Source organism: Portunus trituberculatus, chromosome 8, assembly GCF_017591435.1.
Source record: "Portunus trituberculatus isolate SZX2019 chromosome 8, ASM1759143v1, whole genome shotgun sequence".
NCBI lineage: Eukaryota > Metazoa > Arthropoda > Malacostraca > Decapoda > Portunidae > Portunus > Portunus trituberculatus.
Window position 1 is genome coordinate 5,625,001 of NC_059262.1, and position 19,763 is coordinate 5,644,763.

General features: G+C 42.1%; 3 protein-coding genes across 11 annotated transcripts in view; all 3 read left to right on the forward strand.

Moving 5' to 3' along the window:
* Positions 1 to 5,812, forward strand: part of LOC123500303 (seipin-like) — a 21,977-nt gene extending 16,165 nt beyond the window's left edge. For all 8 annotated transcript variants that reach the window (XM_045248992.1, XM_045249000.1, XM_045249010.1 and 5 more), the window contains exon 10: positions 5,488 to 5,812. The gene's annotated coding sequence lies outside the window, so the exon portion shown is untranslated. The remainder of the gene's footprint in view (positions 1 to 5,487) is intronic.
* LOC123500353 (WW domain-binding protein 2-like) overlaps positions 1 to 5,812 on the forward strand; it is a 5,921-nt gene extending 109 nt beyond the window's left edge. Inside the window, exons 2-8 of one of the 2 annotated variants that reach the window (XM_045249058.1) lie at positions 728 to 902; positions 1,861 to 1,866; positions 2,044 to 2,203; positions 2,427 to 2,591; positions 3,056 to 3,148; positions 3,476 to 3,558; positions 3,817 to 5,812. In XM_045249058.1, coding sequence (XP_045104993.1) covers positions 728 to 902; positions 1,861 to 1,866; positions 2,044 to 2,203; positions 2,427 to 2,591; positions 3,056 to 3,148; positions 3,476 to 3,558; positions 3,817 to 3,864 — 730 coding nt within the window. In that variant the 3' untranslated portion in view covers positions 3,865 to 5,812. The remainder of the gene's footprint in view (positions 1 to 727; positions 903 to 1,860; positions 1,867 to 2,043; positions 2,204 to 2,426; positions 2,592 to 3,055; positions 3,149 to 3,475; positions 3,559 to 3,816) is intronic. The other variant, XM_045249066.1, reaches the window with a different exon arrangement.
* A 1,939-nt stretch (positions 5,813 to 7,751) lies between these two features.
* Positions 7,752 to 17,696, forward strand: LOC123500379 (reticulocalbin-2-like). Its single transcript, XM_045249099.1, is given in 8 exon segments — positions 7,752 to 7,895; positions 9,171 to 9,366; positions 9,658 to 9,805; positions 10,315 to 10,474; positions 11,261 to 11,357; positions 11,360 to 11,458; positions 13,750 to 13,882; positions 16,757 to 17,696. Coding segments are annotated over 7 exon segments (996 nt in total). The 5' UTR covers positions 7,752 to 7,895; positions 9,171 to 9,179; the 3' UTR covers positions 16,929 to 17,696.
* The last annotated feature ends 2,067 nt before the right edge of the window (positions 17,697 to 19,763 follow it).

The window sequence follows — 19,763 nt, forward strand, 5'->3', positions numbered from 1 at the left end:
ACAGCCTTATTGATCATCTCCAAACATCTTCACTACTCTGGCATGCCTTAGGGAAGCTGTGTGTGGTGTTAGATATAAGAGTCAGGCCTGGGCAGTAACGAAAGGGTGCCGTGAAAGTAGAGGCCAGTCATTGCTCGGATGTTGGGTAGGAAAATAATGTTACTATGTGCCTCATTACTTCCAGGCTGAGACAATATCGGTATTAAGACGACTAGTGTGCCATCCAGTGGCTTGTACTGACCTCCACAGACACTCCTATTCTGCACCATTGCGTGTCAGTCTGCCTGTGTACAAACTTTACCTATTAGATCGATTGGACAACATTGTAATAGCCCTTCCGTTTTCATGTGATGGCTGGGCTAGCTTTGTACTCATTCAACTCATTTGTTTCCCTGCTGGTCCCAAGTTTTTTTTTTTAAATGTCAAGCTTTTATTAACATTTTCATGCCAAAGTGACACAAGAAGTAGAGAAATAACTTAGATTTGCTGATTTTGAAATGCTGATTCATATGTAAGCAAAATATGATGCCTTTACAAATCTGACCCTACACAATGAAGGAATTAGCTGTGAAACTATCGCACTGAAGGAATCAAAACTCAACTTAGCCAAACGTAGCCTCAGGTAAAGAGTTAATATCATCTCAGTGTTACCTCGTGACTCTTAAGCTTCTTATGTGAACATGTACACAGCCAGCAAGGTGAGATAATGGTGTGTGTGTTCCTGCAGCATCATCCTCTTCTGTGACCATGTGACAATGGAGTTTGGGGGGTCGCTGCCACCTGAGATGCGTGGCAGCAAGACAGGCCGGCTGTACCTCACCTCCCACCGCTTCATCTTCAACAACAAGGACCACAAGGACAGGCTGCAGTCCTTTGCTGCCCCATTCTTCTCTCTTGAGCAGGTCAGCGCTGGGTGTTCTTTGAGATTGTTCTCCTTGGGTCTGACATCTGTAGTGGGACCTTTATTTATTCATTTATTTTACTAGTAGCTCTCTCACATAAAGCAGATAAGATTCTCTCTCTCTCTCTCTCTCTCTCTCTCTCTCTCTCTCTCTCTCTCTCTCTCTCTCTCTCTCCATACAAAAGAGAGAGAGTATGAGAGAAAAGTGCATTATTGTGTTGTGTGATAAGATAACAGTAATCATTGTGGTTATGTAACACTCAGTATGACACTTCCATGTGTGACAGGTTTTGAGAATAATGTGTCTCATGGCTCATTATCAGCAGGAAGTTAGTCATGTTACCAGAAACCACTTACTGCCCACTTTGTAGGTACATCAGTCATTGTGTGCGGGTTCACTGCTTACCAAGACAAGCTGATAGCTAGAGTGAAAGTTCATGTCCCAAGAGGGAAACCAAAACAGGAATAAACATTTGGATTGCAATTGCAGTGAGAAATGTTCTTTAACTAAAGGAGGAAAAAAAAAAAAAAAAAAACATTGAGTAAATGTACATATGTATGCACACACACACACACACACACACACACACACACACACACACACACACACACACACACACACACACACACACTGCAGTGTAGTGGTTAGCATGCTTGGCTCACAATCAGAAAGACCCATGTTTGAGACCCACGCATGGCGAAGCTGTTAGCGTGTAGTCTCCACTCATTCTGCAGCAATTAGGTACAATATGTAGAGTAAGGTTTGTGGCCTTGCTGGTCCAGTGTGTGGCATATGAGTGGTCTCTGTCCTACCCAAAAGTTGATCACTTTGAGCACTGAACTTCTTCCATAGTGGAACTGCTGGCTAGGTGACCACCAGCAGATGACTGTAAGTGAATGCTACATGTACACTTAGTGACATTCTCTTTGTTATTTTCATGCCTCCTCTGTGCCTTTAGTCAGAGGTAAGCGTTCTCTAGAACACGTGCCTTGGTTCCTTGTCGCCGTCCTTCTTTTTCATTCCTAAGATAGTGTGAATGAGTTTTGAATAACAGAGAGAAGGAAAGATTTGTGGCTCCATGTTTCCAATTCTGGCAATTTGTGAGACTCCAGCCACCAGTGTAAAATTGTTTGTGCTGCAGGTTGAGTTGGAGCAGCCAGTGTTTGGCGCCAACTACATCAAGGGCACCGTCAACGCCCAGCCCAACGGAGGATGGACTGGCCAGGCCAAGTTCAAGCTGACGTTCAAGCACGGTGGGGCCATTGAGTTTGGCCAGGCCATGCTGAAGGTGGCCTCCATGGGTAAGCTATCTTGAATACCCACGTGAGATGTGATGCTTGTGACGAGTGGGGAAAGTGTCAATTTGTTGGATGAATAACACACTATTTGGGAGACAATGAAGACCACTATTTATACCAGACTGAAGCAATCTCTTGGTAATATTTGAGGTGCTGCAATGAGGTAAAGAGGCATAGTGTAATGGATGGAGATTGTAGCATATGGTAAGGTGTGATCTCGTTGCAGCCTCAAGGAACATGCAGCAGTCCGGCTTTGCTCGCAATGCCCCACCACCCTACACCCCACCCACCGGCACTTGGACCCAGGCACCACCACCGGCCTACGCTCCCCCAGCAGGCGGCTACTACGGCTGGGCTCCCCCCGTCAACACCTTCCCTGACCGGCCCCCAGGTGAGGCTGTGGCTGGGGTCAGGGTATCCATGGGGAGTGTGTTGTGTTGTATCATTAAGGAATCTTGTGTGTGTTATAAATTTTCAGGCTTACATTTATTTATTTATGCATTTATTTATTTATTTTTTATGGAAGAGGGAAAAACAGCCAAGGGCAACAGAAATAGTGAAAAGCAAAAAAAAAAAAAAAAGGCCCACTGAGGTGCCGGTCCCTTAACAAGCTGAACGTTATTGGAGTGCTATTGTTTAGACTTGTATCTTCATATTTCAACTGTTTCAAGAGGGAAGTTTCAAGGCCTCAAATATTGGCAAGTCCTTTCAACTATACACTCTGGGGACTGCCAACTTCATTTTCTTCTTTTCTTGTATTCTTTTTGTTTATGCCAAACTTTCATACATAAAAAGAAGTTAGCACTCCACCTTGAAATAAATTAACTTTCTTCAATTAATGCTTTCTCTCGGCAGCGGATGGCGTTTACATGTACGATGCGCCACCACCATACCCCGGCCTAGGCTTCCAGAACGGCACACCAGCCGCCACAGGATTTTCTGCTGCAGGTGTGTGTGTGTGTGTGTCTTGTCTCTGCCAGCCACTCTGATCACACTACCTGTCTTGGGCCCTTGTTTGAAAATGTTTTACTCTTATTCTTTTCAAAGGCTACAGAAATGATTAAGTGGGTTGTAAATGTAGTTAATGTTAATAGTGTAGAAATGTAGTTAATCTGTCACTAGAACCCTAAAAGCATTCTTAAAGACCTATGTGTCCTCATGTACTAAGAGCTTTTTGATAGTAACTGAGGTATAGCCAGAAGTGTTTCCTGAATGTGATTTGAGAATGTAAATAAAAACTCAGGTGCCACTCACATAATGGTTTTGTTGTTTCAGATGCCAAGGCCCAAGAAGCAGCTCAGAGTGCCTACTATGACCCCAGCAACCCCCAGTATGCATATGTGCCACCTCCAGCTTATGTAAGTGTGAAATATCTCCAGTGCCTCATTCCCCTCCTGTATTGCTTCCATTGTATTGCCTGTGATGTCTAAATTCACTTGTTTTGTCTCTATATTACTCCATCAGACCATACTGCAGTGAGACAATGCTTTCTTGTGTTAGAAGTATTCATATTCTGCTCACTGATTCATCTTGCTCTTCTTTTTGTACAGTGTCAGTAAGTCGATTGATGTAATGTTGCTGGAGGTTGTTCACTGACTCCTGTATCTTCTCCACAGAGCGAGTCACCTCCCTCATATGATGCTGCAACCAAGAAGTCTCAGTGAGGATCTTCTTACCTAGCCTGGCCACTCTCTCCACCTCTACACACCCAGCCACACACTGTACCACACTTTCAGTCTCAAACACACCCCACACCAGTGATACAATGATATCCACACATCATACTGCACCAGGAGACGACTTTCCTACGCCTGTGTCCCTTTGTCATGCTCTTCAGTGTTTTGTCGAAGTTTGACAGTCAGTATGCAGCTCTTAGGTAATATTTGATGGGTGAACATTTCCTCCACACACCTTGAGTGAGTTTAGTTAGAGTTTAGTTAGTAAGGTTAAGGCTGTGTCTGTTTCCTTTCTCTCATTACTGTGCATGTATTCAGATAGTCAGTGTTTGCCCGTACACAGCTCAAAAGATCTTGTGTTGAAGGTGACTTAAGTTTTAGACCCAAAGTGTAACCATGGGGGAAGATAGGTGTTGATCTTAAGTGAAAATAAATAGTGATTGTGACCAAGGGAAGGAGATTCTGTTATAAGGGAGTGGAATAGTGTTTGCCTTCCTGTTCTAGTAATGAGTGCAAGTATGTAATGCCTTGTTCACAGTGTCCAGGCTGCTTAAAGATTGCATATATCCACCTGTCATTTCCAACTGCTTTTGTATGCATGTGTGTTTGTGTGTGTGTATGTGAGAGAGTGAGAGAAAGTCAGGCAGAAATCTCGAGTTATCATTTCTCTGGCTACACTCCTTATCAGCACCAGGTCAGTATAATAGACTAGTGATTATTGCAGCCCTCACATACTGCTTTGCACTTCCAATCACTCACGTTTTCCCCCAACATAAGGTTTGCAATCAGCGTGAGCAGAGACTGACTGTTTAGAATAACGATGGGCACACATGGACTGCTTAATTTCTCCTTAACATTTTTATCAGATCTTCCTCTTCCTTGTTTTGTGGACACTCCAAAAGAACAGTGTGAGGGATGCGAGTTTACATGCCTTTAGTGTATATAGCGGACATAATAGAGAAGGTTTACATTTCCAAAAGAACAGTGAGAGAGATACCAGTTTACATGTCTTTAATTTACATGGTAGTGAAGGCTTAAATTTCCAAAACAACAGTGAAGGAGATAGAGTTTACATGCCTTTAATTTACTTAGCAGACATGGTAGAGAATGCTTACATTTCCCAAAGAACATAGTGATGAGCAGTAATAATTCATAGGGATACTAATTCATCCTTTCATTTGACTCAATTGACCAGTGTAAGATGCAGACATACTCACAGAACCATAGACTAGCTTAGAAGACATTAAAGAATCAGGTGTCACGTTCCTACCTTGATACTGTGAACAGGAAGGTTTTGCAGTGTTTGAACACCATCTTTACAAACACTGTCTCTGGTGGCATCTGGTAAACAACACACAAACTACCCCATGTTGATTTAATGTCACTCAGTTCACTCCTCCTCTTGTGTATTTGTCGAGGGAGGAGTGTCTGTTTGTAGGGTTGGTGGTGACTGTGTGAGAGGGACCATGGCTTGTATCATTAGAGTATCATGTTATAATTCTATACTCATGTGATTCTGAAATGTATCTTCCTTGTAAACATGTGTATCATAGTTATTCTCTTGTATTTGTGATTAGTTTTTGTTGATTTTTTTCTTTTGGTTTGTTTTAGGTGTGTGTGTGTGTGTGTGTGTGTGTGTGTGTGTGTGTGTGTGTGTGTGTGTGTTGATGGTTTGGTTTCTAGTGTTGCAGCGTTAGATATTGAGCTGCTCTCACCATTTCCTGTGATGCATTGCTTGTGGTTATTCTAAGTTTCATAGCAGGTTGTATCTTCTAACTAAGGTCAGGCTTGAGTTGTGCATTTTTGATAAGTGTTTCATTCTGAGGGAAGCCTTGTAGGAAATGTGAAGAAAACACACACACACACACACACACACACACACACACACACACACACACACACACACACACACACACACACACACACACACACACACTTTGAAGGACACAGTGAAGGATTAAACAGACAGAAGGGTAAGTGTATGTAAGACCAATAGAGTGTTAGGTGGCAGTATCAGTAACATGAGGGTGATTGGTATTATGCTTGACTGTGACTAATGTAGTGTAATCCTGTAATCCTGTAAACAGTGTCTGGAGTCCTGCACAGCCCTGCCCAGTGCTGCCCAGTGTTGTGTTGTGGAAGGATCACTATTGTAACAAGTATCAGGTTTTGGTTTGGTTTGACTTGTCTTGGTAGGTTTTGATTGTCGTTCCTTCTCTCTGAACCTTGAGTCTTAGTCTTCATCATGTTGGTTCCTTCATTCCTTCTATTCAGTATTTTGTTCATCATTTTAAGGATTATTATTTGTTGTAATGATGCAAAGATATATATTTCTTCTATGATTATATTTAACATATATAAATATATATATACATACAAATATATTAAATGTCAGTTACCATCCATCTTTGTGTGTTCCCTGGCATGTGTTGGTAGTGGTGGAGCCTTGGACTGCTGCAGATGCTTCCCAGCTTGATGTGAGGTTGTGTGTGTGTGTGGCTTGACCTGGGGATGCTGACACTTCACACACAACAAATAGTAACATGGAGTATCTAGTAAAGCTTTTCAGAGTAAGACTACCTTGGCTTGCTAAAATGACACATGTACCGTTTGTAATCATTGACCTTTGCCTCACCCAGACTCCTGTGACCCTGTGCATTGGGAGGGAGGGAGAGGTCATCGCCTATACACTGCAGGTTGATGACCATTCTGTATTATGTGGTAGTGAAGTTCAGTGGAGAGGAGAGTTTTGTTTGTCATTGTGGTGTGTAACCTTTCATGCATGTGTGTGTGTGAGAGAGAGAGAGAGAGAAGAGAGTGTAGGGTGTTGATTCGCAAGTGTTCAGCAAAGACCAAGTCACAGGTGTCATATAGTGTTCCTCATTCACAAGTGTGTGGCCGGTATACAAAAAAGACACATATACACTCACGCCTTGCTACACACACACAAAAAAAAAAAAAAAAAAAAAAAAAATAATAATAATGATAAAAAAGTTCCTTGATAGTGATAATGACAATTCTCTGTCTTGTGAGTGATCCAGGGTGTGATGATCCTGTTAGTGATGAGTGACAGTGCCTGATGCAACAAGGTGGCCCACTAGAAGGCTGTGATAGTGTGACGTGATGCAGTGTGGAGCTTGCAAAGGTATATTTCAGCTGCCTTGCTATCATTTTAATCCCTTCACTGCTGCAGCTTCTAAAAATGGCATGGTACAATTGCGAGATTAGTACTGCCACTGATGAGGGAACAGTGAAATATGGAGTGAATTTTTTGTTAATTGAAATGGCGAAGGATTGCTACAAAATTCAACGTCGTGGTGTCATTAGTAGCAGTTGAAGGGGTTGGTAAAGTTGGGTATCAGCTATTACACACATTTCTTAACTTGTACACTCAAAAGATCAAAATTCCCACAGATGTCAAGGTGTTATTAGCAGCAGTGAAAGGGTGGGTTGAGGTAAGCAGCAGCTGTATACAAGTCTTCTTTTCATATGGTGCAGCTGACGAGGAAACCATTCACTGAGGAGGCGGGGTGACGTGTACTGATGCAGCGTGGTGGGGCCAACAAGGTGACAGATTAGACCGCCGCAGATTAACCTTTCTCAATAATGGAAACAAAGGATAGATAGTTAAAGTTTCTCCTCGTGCTTAAAATCAAGAGAAAGAGAAGAGATAGGAAGTAATAAGTAATAAATAGATAAACAGGACATGAATGAAGTAAATATATGACCCCTCCATAATACCCCATCCTCCTCAGAGCATTCCTGCAATAATCAAACATCCCCAGAACCAAAAGATAAACCCTGGGAGAAACAGAACACCCTGAAAACAATTAATCACCCCTTGGAAACAAAAATAGCGTAAAAGTCACCCCGTTGAGAAGAGTGAAAGTAGACAAAACACACAGGCTCGTCATCACAGGCAGAGAGTGGCGACCCTAGACAGACAAGTAGGCAGTGACACAAACCTGGCAGCCTCCCACACCTGGCACTGGCACTCCCACAACCACGTCAGCCCGCGTGTGAGTCCACCATTGGCAGAGTGCAGGTGTGGCGGTGTGGCAAAGGTGTGCCAATAAAGACAGGTGAGGGAGCGGCGCACAGGTGAAGGTGGGAGTGTTGGAGTGAGGCTGTGTATGCTGTGCTGTGCTGTGTTGTGTTGAGTGAGTGGTGCTGTGGTGGTGGTAGTTATAGGTTTATTGTGGTGTGTTCATTAATTTAACTTGAGGTAGAGACTTTAAGTAAGAATTATATTAGTGTTTATAAATCCTTCGTTCGCTAAATATAGGCGTTTTTTATCCTTAGATTTCTTAGGAATGTGAGTTTAGCAGTTTTTTTTATTTATTTTTGTTTTGTTTTGTATTTTCGACTAACTAAACACAAAATGCACCTAACCTAACTTGAGAATTATTGCAGTTTGAACCAATACACCTCCAGTAACTATGCACAATCTCACGGTCTGGGTCACACTTTTAGCATTACTAACCCCATTTTACCCTATCGGAAAATGGGGTTATGTTAGGTTAAAACCCCGCTTTCCCAGGAGGTCCCCAAGCTTGTTAGACATAGGGAAAAAGAAATATAAGATAGGGTATATTGGTTCTAACTGCAAATTTACCCTAACCTAACCTAATCCTGAATCTAACCTAACCAAACTTAACCCAATTTAACCTAATCTAAGCTAATCTTAAACTTAGCCTTTATCAATACTGGGACACATTTTTGCCTTGAGGTTTGGGTATGATTAGACCATTTTATTGATATTAGCAAGGATCTATGGAGGTCAGAAGATTAATAGCTACAGTCTTCACTATTTTAACCCCTTCAGTACTGGGACACATTTTTACCTTGAATTTTGTGCATGATTAGACCATTTTATTGACATTAGCAAGGATCTATGGAGGTCAGAAGATTAATAGCTACAGTCTTCACTATTTTAAGTTCTTCAGTACTGGGACACATTTTTACCTTGAGTTTTGGATATGATTAGACCATTTTATTGACATTAGCAAGGGTCTGGGGAGCTCAGAAGATTAATGGCCACAGTCTTCACTATTTTAACCCCTTCAGTTCTAGGACACATTTTTACCTTGGGATTTGTAAACGATTAGACCATTTTATTCACATTAGCAAGGGTCTATGTAGGTCAGAAGATTAATGGCCAGAATCTTCACTATTTTAATCCCTCACATGAGTTTCTGAAGCTGTATAAAATCACCAAATAGAAAGTAGAATAAATATGGAAACACATCATGGTACTGAATGGGTAAACTGAAATATAAGCTTTGTATTTCCAGAAAGGCAACATGAGGAGCTGGGGAGTGACATTGGTGGTGGTGATGGTGGTGGTGGCGGGGTGTGTGCAGGGTCACACTCACCACCTGCACAACCCACACAAGGAGCGAGAGGCGGATGGATCTCGCTCACCACGCGACCACGCACACTACGAGGACGGAGAGCACCATGTCGAGTTTGACCACGAGGCAATCTTAGGTCAGTCGGGTCATGGTGTGCTGGGGGGGGTGGTCATGTGGTGGTGGCTTGGCTGTGGGTGTTGGGTGTGCTTGGGGAGTCTGATTATGGGGGGGCGATCTGTGCTGGGGTGTGGTCGGGGATGGAGGCTTTGGTACATCAGAATAATAGTAGTTGTAGTAATAGTACAAGGAAGCAGGAGTATTTGGTATATCAGTAGTAGTAGTAGTGGTGGTGGTAGTAGTATTGATATTAGCAGTAGTAGTAGTAGTAGTAATGGTGGTGGTACTAGTAATGATATGGCATTTACAGGCAGCACTAAGGAGGCAGAGGAGTACGACCAGCTTCCCCCTGCCGAGGCTAAGCGCAGGCTGGAGGTGCTGCTGCTGAAGATGGACCGCAATAACGACAAGACCATTGACCGCAAGGAACTGCACTCCTGGATCCTGCGCTCCTTCAGGTAAGAGAAGGATCCACTCCCTTTGTTCCTCTACCACTAAAAGGATCATTTGTGTACTTAACCCCTTCAGTACTGTGATGTATGTCCATATTCATTCTGGTGACTATTTGGTGATTCTATACAGCTTCAGAAACTTATGTAAGGGATTAAAATAGTGAAGACTGTTGCCATTAATCTTCTGACTGCCATGGATCCTCTCTAATATCAATAAAATGGTCCAATGGTACACAAATTTTAAGGTTAAAATATGTCCCAGTACTGAAGGGATTAAAATAGTGAAGACTGTGGCCATTAATCTGCTGACCGCCATGGACCCTTCCTAATATCAATAAAATGGTCTAATGGTACACAAATCGTAAGATAAAAACATGTCCCAGTACTGAAGGAGTTAAAATAGTGAAGACTGTGGCCATTAATTAATCATGAGGGGTGTATGGAAAGCACTGGAAGATTATAGTCAGCAAGTCAGGAGACAGCATTAACCTGTGTGCATGTGTGTGTCTTTACAGGATGCTATCGGAGGAGGAGAGTGCTGAGCGGATGGACGAAGTGGATGAGGATGAGGACGGATATGTGACCTGGGCGGAGTATATTTCAGAGACTTATGGCATCAATGACCCTGACGACCAGAAGCTGCTGGAGAAGGAGGACCAGGCGGAGGAGCAGAGGGTGAGGCAGCGGGGAAGGGGAGGGTGAAGGAGGCAGGGAGGTTGGTGTAGTGGTGGTGTTGGTGGTGGTGCAGGGAAGGTGATGGTGTAGTGGTGGTGATGGTTTAGAGAGGGTAGTGGTGTAGGAAGGCTGGTGCATATGGTGGTGTGGTGAGGATGGTGAGGGTAGGGACAGTGGTGGTGCAGGGAGGTGGTTGTGGTGTAGGTAGGGAGGGAGGGCAGGGAGATAGAGGGTGAGAGTACAGGGAAGGTGGTGGTGGTGGTGGTGGTGGTGTAGGGAAGGTGGAAGTATTCTGTGGTCACTCAGAAAGCAAGTGGACATTTTTCATACCTCAATGGGCCAAAATACTCTATATAGTGACGCTGTATTTCTCTTGTCACGACTGCTTTAACACGTTCACTGGTATTTAACGCACCTTTCCTTCATCGTTAGCCATTTTTCCCTATCATGCAACTAAAAATTGAAGTGTTCCATGATCATTCACAAAGCAAGAGGGCATTTTTCATTACTCATTTAGCCCTTTTTTTTTTTTTTTTTCAATTTGGCTTTTTTTTTATTGCAGTTCAAAATACTCTATGTACTAATATATTGTATTCTTTGATCACTCAGAAACCAAGTATTTTTTTTTTTTTTTGTAACTGAGCCTTTTCTTCTTTTTTAACTGAGCCTTTTTTAGTAACTATTTTTATTTCCTTGACCCAGTTTTCCCGTTATATGAAAAGATAAACGAAAAAGAACACGTATACTGAATTCCATGTAGTGAAAACCTCCACACACACCCAACAGCTGCTACGCGAAGACCGACAGCTGTTCAACGCGGCAGACAAGAACATTGATGGCCGGCTGGACGAGGAGGAATTTCTGGCGTTCTCCCACCCTGAGGAACACCCGACATGCTGCCCGTCATCCTGGAGCAGACCCTGGAGGAGAAGGATACCAACAAGGATGGAAACATTGACTTCCAGGAGTACATTGGCGATAAAGGTGAGGATTGTTTGATTTATTTACTTATTTATTTATTTTATGTAAGACCTGGCCAAGGGTAATCAAAAATATCCAACAGAGGAGTGTGGATTCCGTTTTCATTGTGACTACAAGGGGCAGAATGAGCGAACTGGGACCTCATAACTATTTTTTTCATCATCATTACCATCATTAAAGGACTGTGCATTACTGTGTGTTACTAGAGGAGTGTGGATTCCGTTTTCATTGTGACTAGAAGGGGCAGAATGAGCGAACTGGGACCTCATCACTATTTTTTTTCATCATCATTACCATCATTAAAGGACTGTGCATTACTGTGTGTTGATAGAGGAGTGTGGATTCCGCTTTCATTGTGACTAGAAGGGGCAAAATGAGCGAACTGGGACCTCTTCACTATTTTTATTCATCATCATCATTACCATCATCATTTATCACTAACGTCAAAAATATGTAAAAAACTCACAAATTGAATCACAGTTACCAGTTAGTGTTTAGTGTAACAGTGGTCCATTAGAGTCACCTTCCATTAGGGACAGACAAGGCTAAGAGTGTGAATGAGCGTGTGTGTGTGAGTGTGTGGTGCGTTGTGTCACCTTGTAGATTTGAAAACCAGGTGTATTGGACAAGAGTGTGAATGTGTGTGTTTGAGTGTGTGTAGTTTGTCCATGTCATCTCATTTGGACTGCTGGGAACAGATAGACAGCTTTGCACATCATGGCCTGTCTTTCCTTGGTGGTGAAATAAAAGTGAAAGCCAGTTATAGAGGACACACAAGCAGACAAGGAGACACAGGAGAGACAAGTAGGCAAGGCAACATAGGAAAGATAAGCAGGCAAGGAGATAAATAGAATAGACAAGCAGAAGACACCACCACCACCACTTACAGATGTGTCCATAGAAGATTACAAGGAAGGGATGGAGCAACGAGAGGCAGTCAAGAAATATTACATGAGGTTCTCTAAGATGGACTTGGATGGCTCTGGGGTGCTGGAGGGGAGTGAGGCAGCATCTTTGGGGAATGTCAGCAAGTAAGGAGGAGGGTTCAAAATAGTGTTTGGTGTAAATTGAGATGGTGACGGGAGGTTGTGTTGAATTAAATGGGGGACAGACTGTTCTTTGTATAATGTGTGTGGTGTGAGCAAGTAAGGAAGGGTTTAAAATGGTGTTGTCTGGTATAAAGTGAGATGGTGGTAGGAGGTGGTGTTGAACTAAATGTATGGTGTGTGGGTGTGATTTCCTAATAAATTTGGCGTATGAGGGTGTGTTGCGGCACATACTTGGCACGGACTGGTGTTTTGGTCGCTTGGTTTAATTGTTTTGTTGGTGTTGGTTTTCCTCTCTTACTTAGAAAAAAGAAAGGAAAAAACAGAAAAATAGGGGAAAAATAAGACATGTCATAATATCATCATTTTTTTGCTCCTTGTTCTATTTGTGTACCAGCAGCTCACCTCAGACGGATAAAATCTTAAAATGGGTTTCTAAATAGTTCTGTTTTTCTTGTTTTGAGTCAGGTGTATGAGTTGTGTGTAAATCATTTCTTAAAGTTGCTCTGCTCATCTATACCAGAAGTTGTCGCCTGCTCTCTGTTTGCCTCCATTTACATCGACTCTACCGAAATATTGAATCTTTATTTATTTATTTTTTTTATTTGTTTATTATTTTTTTTTCTTAATATTGACTAGCAAAACTTTAAAGCTTTTTCTTGTTCTTTTTTTTTTTTTTTTTTTCCATTGGTTCTAGCAAAATATTTAAGTCCTTTTCCTTTTTTTTTATTTTGAATTTGACATTGACTAGCAAAACATTATTTAATTTATTTGATTTTATTTCTTTTTGATCACATTGACTAGAAAAATATTTAAATCCTCTTTTTTTACAATGACTGACAAAACATTAAGACTTTTCTATTCTTTTTTATATATATATATATATATATATATATATATATATATATATATATATATATATATATATATATATATATATATATATATATATATATATATATATTTGACTGACTAACAAAATATTTAAGTCCTTTTCCTTTTCCTATCATGAGGGAAGGAAGGTAAAATTGAAAGGTGTGAGGTACAGTGTGTTGTGTTGCTTTTTAAACCCGTACTGTGGTCTAGATGGTCATATCACATCATTATCAGTCATCCTTGTGTAAAAGTGCCAAAAAGGATTACTCAAAGGTGGAGGAAGAGTGTGTAGTGAATGAAGGAGTAATGAGGGCAGGAGGGAAGGCAGAGAGGGTTGAGAAGCATTGCAAGCCAGAAGTGTGACTGTTGCAGAGAAATATGGTGCAGGGAAGACAGACGAGGAAATGAAGCTAAGAAAGGAGAGGTTCCTTTCTTTCGACATTGATGGGGATGCAATGTTGAGCCGTGACGAATTTCTTTTTATGAAGAATGCAAATTATAACAAGTAAGACTCACCTTCACACACGCACACACCAACGCACCAGGGTAGCACTGTGAGGCGTGGATTTGAACACTTTACACGTGCAAGAACAAAAATATCTGGTTCTTGAGGTGTTCAGTAAAATAAGTGCAGAGTAAAACAAGATTAGTGAATATTTGTGGGTTTGTATGCAGAGGAGAGGAACAAGAATTTCTCAATGCTTAAGAAAACACTGACATTTGTTGTGGGTTAGAGAGAGTGCTGATTGGGCAAGGAATGTTTGTGAAGGATGAAACAGAGGCAGGGTGCAGAAACTTGGCTAAATTCTGTATTAGTAAATGGACACACACACACACAAGGGAAGATGTCTGAGAGATGTTAAAAAATATAGTTTCCTGCAAAGATGTGTTGAGACTTGGAACAGTTTGAGGGAGGAAGTGGTGTCAGCAATGAGTGTGCATTGCTTTAAAGAAAAATTGGATAAGTGTAGATATGGAGATGGGGCCACACGAGCATAAAGCCCAGGCCCTGTAAAACTACAACTAGGTAAATACACACACACACAGCAGATAAAGCACCAGGTTGGATTTTTTTTCACTCACCAGTCATGTCAGGGAGTTGCACCATCAACCGTCCTTGTTGTGATGTGAACTAAACTTGTACTCTCAGTTTGATCTTTGCCTCCTCATGACACTGTGCTGTTTATAGACTTCCATTGCCTTCAGGTTATGAGGAAGACTTAACTCCTTTCATTCAAGCTTGTGGTTCTTGATAGTGCAGTGTTGTATGGAGCAAAGACAAACAGTTTAACAATTTCCCTTTCAGTGTGTGGCGCCTTAAATCCTTCAGTACTGTGATGTATTTCCATATCCATTCTGCTTTCTGTTTGGTGATTTTGTACAGCTTTAGAAACTCATGTGAGGGATTAAAATAGTGCAGACTCAGGCCATTAATCTTCTGAGCTCCATAGACCCTTCCTAATGTCAATAAAATGGTCTAATCCTGCACAAAACTCAAAGGTAAAAACATGTGTCCCAGTACTGAAGGAGTTGAGCGTTATTTTTCCCACCAGTTTTGTGTGTTGTGAAGATAAACAGTACAAACACTGTCTACTTCAGGGTCTGGCGTCTTTAGTGGACCCTTGTGCGTGTGTGTGTGTGTGTATGTGTGTGATTTGTCCATATCCAGAAACACCTTGCTCTCTTACCACATTTTTCCAAGGCCACAGAGACGACTAGCTGGGTTTTCAAGATAGATTTTCCTTATAACCCAGAAATTTCCCTTGTCCATCAATAGAACCATAAAAAATACCCTTAATAACATGAGTACCTTCAACTGCAGCCTATGGAAAGTAGTGATGGTGAGAGCAAAGCCTTTCTGAATAGAGGCCTGCGTGTGTTGGTAATGGTAGTGGTGGTGGTGGTGGTGTTGGCAGGGCAAGACAAGGACCGAGAGTGGCTATTGACTGAGAAGGACAAGTTTGACCACGAGCACGACAAGGATGGCAACGGCGTGCTGGACCGAGAGGAGATCCTGGCCTGGGTCGTCCCTACCAATGAGTATGCCACTGTCTTGCCTCCCCCTCTTGTTGATACCTTAGTGTGTAGTCATGTGGTCTGCCTAACATTTGGTCTTTCAGTTTCTAGTTTTTTAATCCTTTGTTCTCTTTTATTTATTACCTTATTGTTTGTTAGTTTATTTATTCTCTTCATAGTTGTTCTAGTGTTTCTTGTTACATAGTTTATAGTTTTTCAATCTGTGTTGTTTTTCTGTTTTATTTTATTGATTGTGTTAGTTTGTTTTTCTCTCTTAGCTGTTCTAGTCATATATATTTAGTTTTCTTTATTCCTCAGTGTCTTGTAGTTTTCTAATCTTGTATAGTCATTAATTATCTTATTGTTTCTGTTAGTTTATTTTCTCTCCCAGCTGTTCTAGTCATGTATTTAGTCCTCTTTACTCATTCTTTCTAGTTTTCTAATCCTGTGTAGGCTTTGTTGATCATCTTGTTGTTGTCAGTTTATTTATTTTTTTTCTCCCAGTTGTTCCAGTCATATATATATATATATATATATATATATATATATATATATATATATATATATATATATATATATATATATATATATATATATATATATTGTCCTTATTACTCACCTTATCTTTTGTATACTAACTTATCTTGCCTTATACCAGTACTATTTCATCTCTATCTACTAATTCAGTCTTTAGCATGGAGCAAATTGTAAGTCATTCTGATGTACATAAAAAGTCTTCAATTTTGTGTGTGATCCAACTCAGTAAGAATGTCCAGGCTTTAGTGGGCTAAGAGTGGTGTGGGCTTGCCTGGTGTGTGTGTATGTGTGTGGGTTAACAGGGTGTGTGTTGGAGGCATGTGGTGGTGGCTGATGAGGCACTGTACTGGGAGTGTTTGGTGCTTGTACTAACTTGCTGCATGTCACTCTTGTTAGTCTTTAAGTAAGCACTCAGTACAGTATTTTGTGCATATTGAATGTTGTGATTTAATGGAGTAGATCAAATCTCTTACAATATAAAGTAACATACGTGGATTGAATCTGTTAAAAGCTCGTATTCTCAAAATTTTTAGCGCGTCACCTCCACTATTTCAAAAAGCTTTATTCAGATTTACACAAGTTTTTAAGGTGTTTTTATAGTTCTAGAGGCAGTCACAAGATTTTTACATTATTAACAGGAGAAACTTGAAAACCCTGCTAATCATCTCTGTGGCCTTTGAAAATAGCATTTCTGAATATGAAGCAAAGTGAGTGTGGTGTGGGAAGCCTGGCTGGTGAATAATGAAAAGCATGACACCACAGGCAGCGTCACAAACACTCACCAGCATAACACAGACCATTGAGTAACTCTTGACTGCCTCCTCAGGGACATAGCCGAGGATGAAGTGGACCATCTGTTTGGCGCAGCAGATGACGACGGGGATGACCTGCTGTCCTTCCTGGAGGTGCTGGAGCATCATGACGTGTTTGTCGGCTCGGAGGCAACAGACTACGGCGACCACCTCCACAACCTGGACCGCTTTGAGGACGAGTTGTGAGGGGCAGCGGAGTGTGTGGTGGTGAGGGGCTGGTCAGGGAACGCTCTGAACTTTTTCCATCCCTTCCCCAGTGCATTTTCCACTCCCACCAGCCTTCCTGCCCTTCGCCCTTTTGTATTTTTGGATCTGTGGGAAGGTGTGTGTGTCCTGGCTCGCTTCCGTTCCTGCTTGTTTCCTTCCTGTTTCATGGCTCTCTTGTGTGTGAGTAAGGAAAGTTGCAGGATTGACTAGGTTGTGACTTTGTGTAGAGGAAGAGGTGATGGGAGGTGTGTGTGTTTGGAGAGAGATGGAGTGTAGAGATCGAGGTAGAGAAGTGGTAAAGAGGATGTAATGCTACATGTTCCCTTACATTGCATTTGTTAGTCCCCATCTTAGTCTGAGGTGCTGTGGCTGTCCATCATTAGCTTCACCACTCAGGAAATTAAGAAACAGTAGAAATTTCCTCTGGTTTGTCCCCTCTTCCTCCACCCCTAGTCCTTTTCCCAGCCTAGTGTTTAGTACGAGTGTGGTGTTGGGGACAGTGAGGCAAGGTTGGGAAGGGTTTGTGTTTCTTCCCACCTACTCTGTTTCTTGGGTCTTGTTTCAAGTCTGGAGGTGACGACACACACCACTACTGTTCTGTACACTGTTGACACCAAGAGAGAGAGTAAGTGAGAGAGAAATATGTGGAGGGTGGACTGAGAGTGTGTGTTTATTGAGTGGGGGTGGATGTGGGGAGTGACTGTGGGTTTGTCAACATACTGTGGGGGACATACTGAGAGAGAGAGAGAGAGAGAGAGAGAGAGAGAGAGAGAGAGAGAGAGAGAGAGAGAGAGAGAGAGAGAGAGAGAGAGAGAGAGAGAGAGAGAGAGAGTGTGTGTGTGTGTGTGTGTGTGTGTGTGTGTGTGTGTGTGTGTGTCCCCCTCCCCCTGAACGAAAGAAAGTATATATCTTTTATTCTTGCCTGTGTGTTGATCCTTGCCACACACCACATGCTCCCACCACACACCTCTCCTACACCACCTGCATAGCCTAGTCTTCTGCATCACTATTTTCTTCCTTCCCTCAACACCACCATCTTCACCACCAGACCCAGTGCACCACCAGCTCTTGTCCAGATATGGCTCATCCAGATTTAGACACCTCCCCATTGCTCTTGCTCCTAAAACATGCGATAATCTTCCCTTCTTTCTCCTCTCAATCTTTCCACTAGTGTTTCATGCAAAGTTAACACTCACACACATACACACACTCTTCAGCAGACTACATATACAGTTATCCTCAGCTCACATTATTCCGATCTTGTTCAATTCGACATCTTATTCGGATCTTTTCAACACACACACACACACTCTGTGTGATTCTTTCACACAGCCAGTAGGGTTTGCAGTGACATGACCTCCCTTCTTCTCTTGATCAAAATAAAATAAGATGACATAGTTTAAAAAGTGCAGATGTGTAGCGTGTAGCATGTAGCAGGAGGAGCCACAGCCAAGGGGAGGCTGTGTCCTGCCATCCTCTTGTGGGACAGGGAGTTGTGCTGCCTCCATGGCTGGAAACACGGATGGGTGTCTTGTGGCTGTGGCTGAGGCGGAGGCTGTGGCTGTAGCTGTGGCTGTGCATCACTCCAGGGTGAGGTTCACTGAGGGAGGAAACAGTGTTGTGTTACCAAAACATGAACTTGTATTATAGCCTTTGTTAGCCCCTCACTATCACCGTCACCATTGCCATCCCCCTGCAGCTGCATGCCTGGGGTTTAACCCTTACTGTGTCCTGTCACCCTGTCAAGGTACACAGTGTGACATTCTCTTACTTAATTTAACCAGTTAGATTTTATTTGTTTTTTCTTAACCTGACATTTTGTTGTTAGTGACATTTTATTTTTTGTTCTGCATTAAGTAGTAACAATGTCAATTATATTTAAGTTTTGTTACTTAACATGTTATTTATTGTACTTTTAGGTTTTGTCAGATATTTTGGTGTTTGACGTATAAAACAAACTGAAGTAATTATTTTCTATTTTAACCTGACCTGTATAGATGATAGTCCATCCAAGCACTCACCAGTGATGTACTCCTGACACCCACCACAGTGTGTACCCGTGTACCTACACCACCACACGTACTCTTGTCCAGATATTAGAAAAGTAGCATCTCAAGACCCTGATGTGTGTCTGACATGAATGAGCCGAGAGAAGCAACACAGCACCACCTTGGGAGCTGTGACCCACTCCGTGGAGTGACAAGTGACATTATTCAGAAGCTGAGGTTACAAACAGATGCTGAATAACAAATACACAATCCTCATATCAAGCTGATAATACAAATAGTGTGGCAGGCTCACCTCCTCTTGTCTGGGTATGAAGTGTACAATACAGATGTCCAATGTGAAATACAGTCCCAGAGTGAGTGGCCCTCATGACATGGCAGCTACTCCTCTGTACACATGTAGACCACCAGTGTCAATACATATCTCAATTTTGTCTGATGAATATTGCACTGCACCTTGGTAGGGAGAAATGTGAAAGCCAATCCATTAACTTGGAGTGCACTAAGCCAGTGAGACACAGCCGACACTCAACTCAGCTAAAAGTAAAGGTAAACATTACACTGACTGAGGTGGGTCTGGGCTACCTCCTCTCGGCCTCTCACTGGGCCCTGAGCACTGCCACAGCCTGCCATTCGTGTCCTGAGCTTCTCGCTCACACACTGCTTCCCACCAGGTGGTGCTGCAGACTGTACTGTAAATAGGGACTTTTGATGCATTACTTTCTAGTGAGCTCACCTTTATTTTCAATGTGAACAATGTTGGTTTAAGTGTTCCGAAAAAATAAGTCATAGAGGAAAGAGATAATTA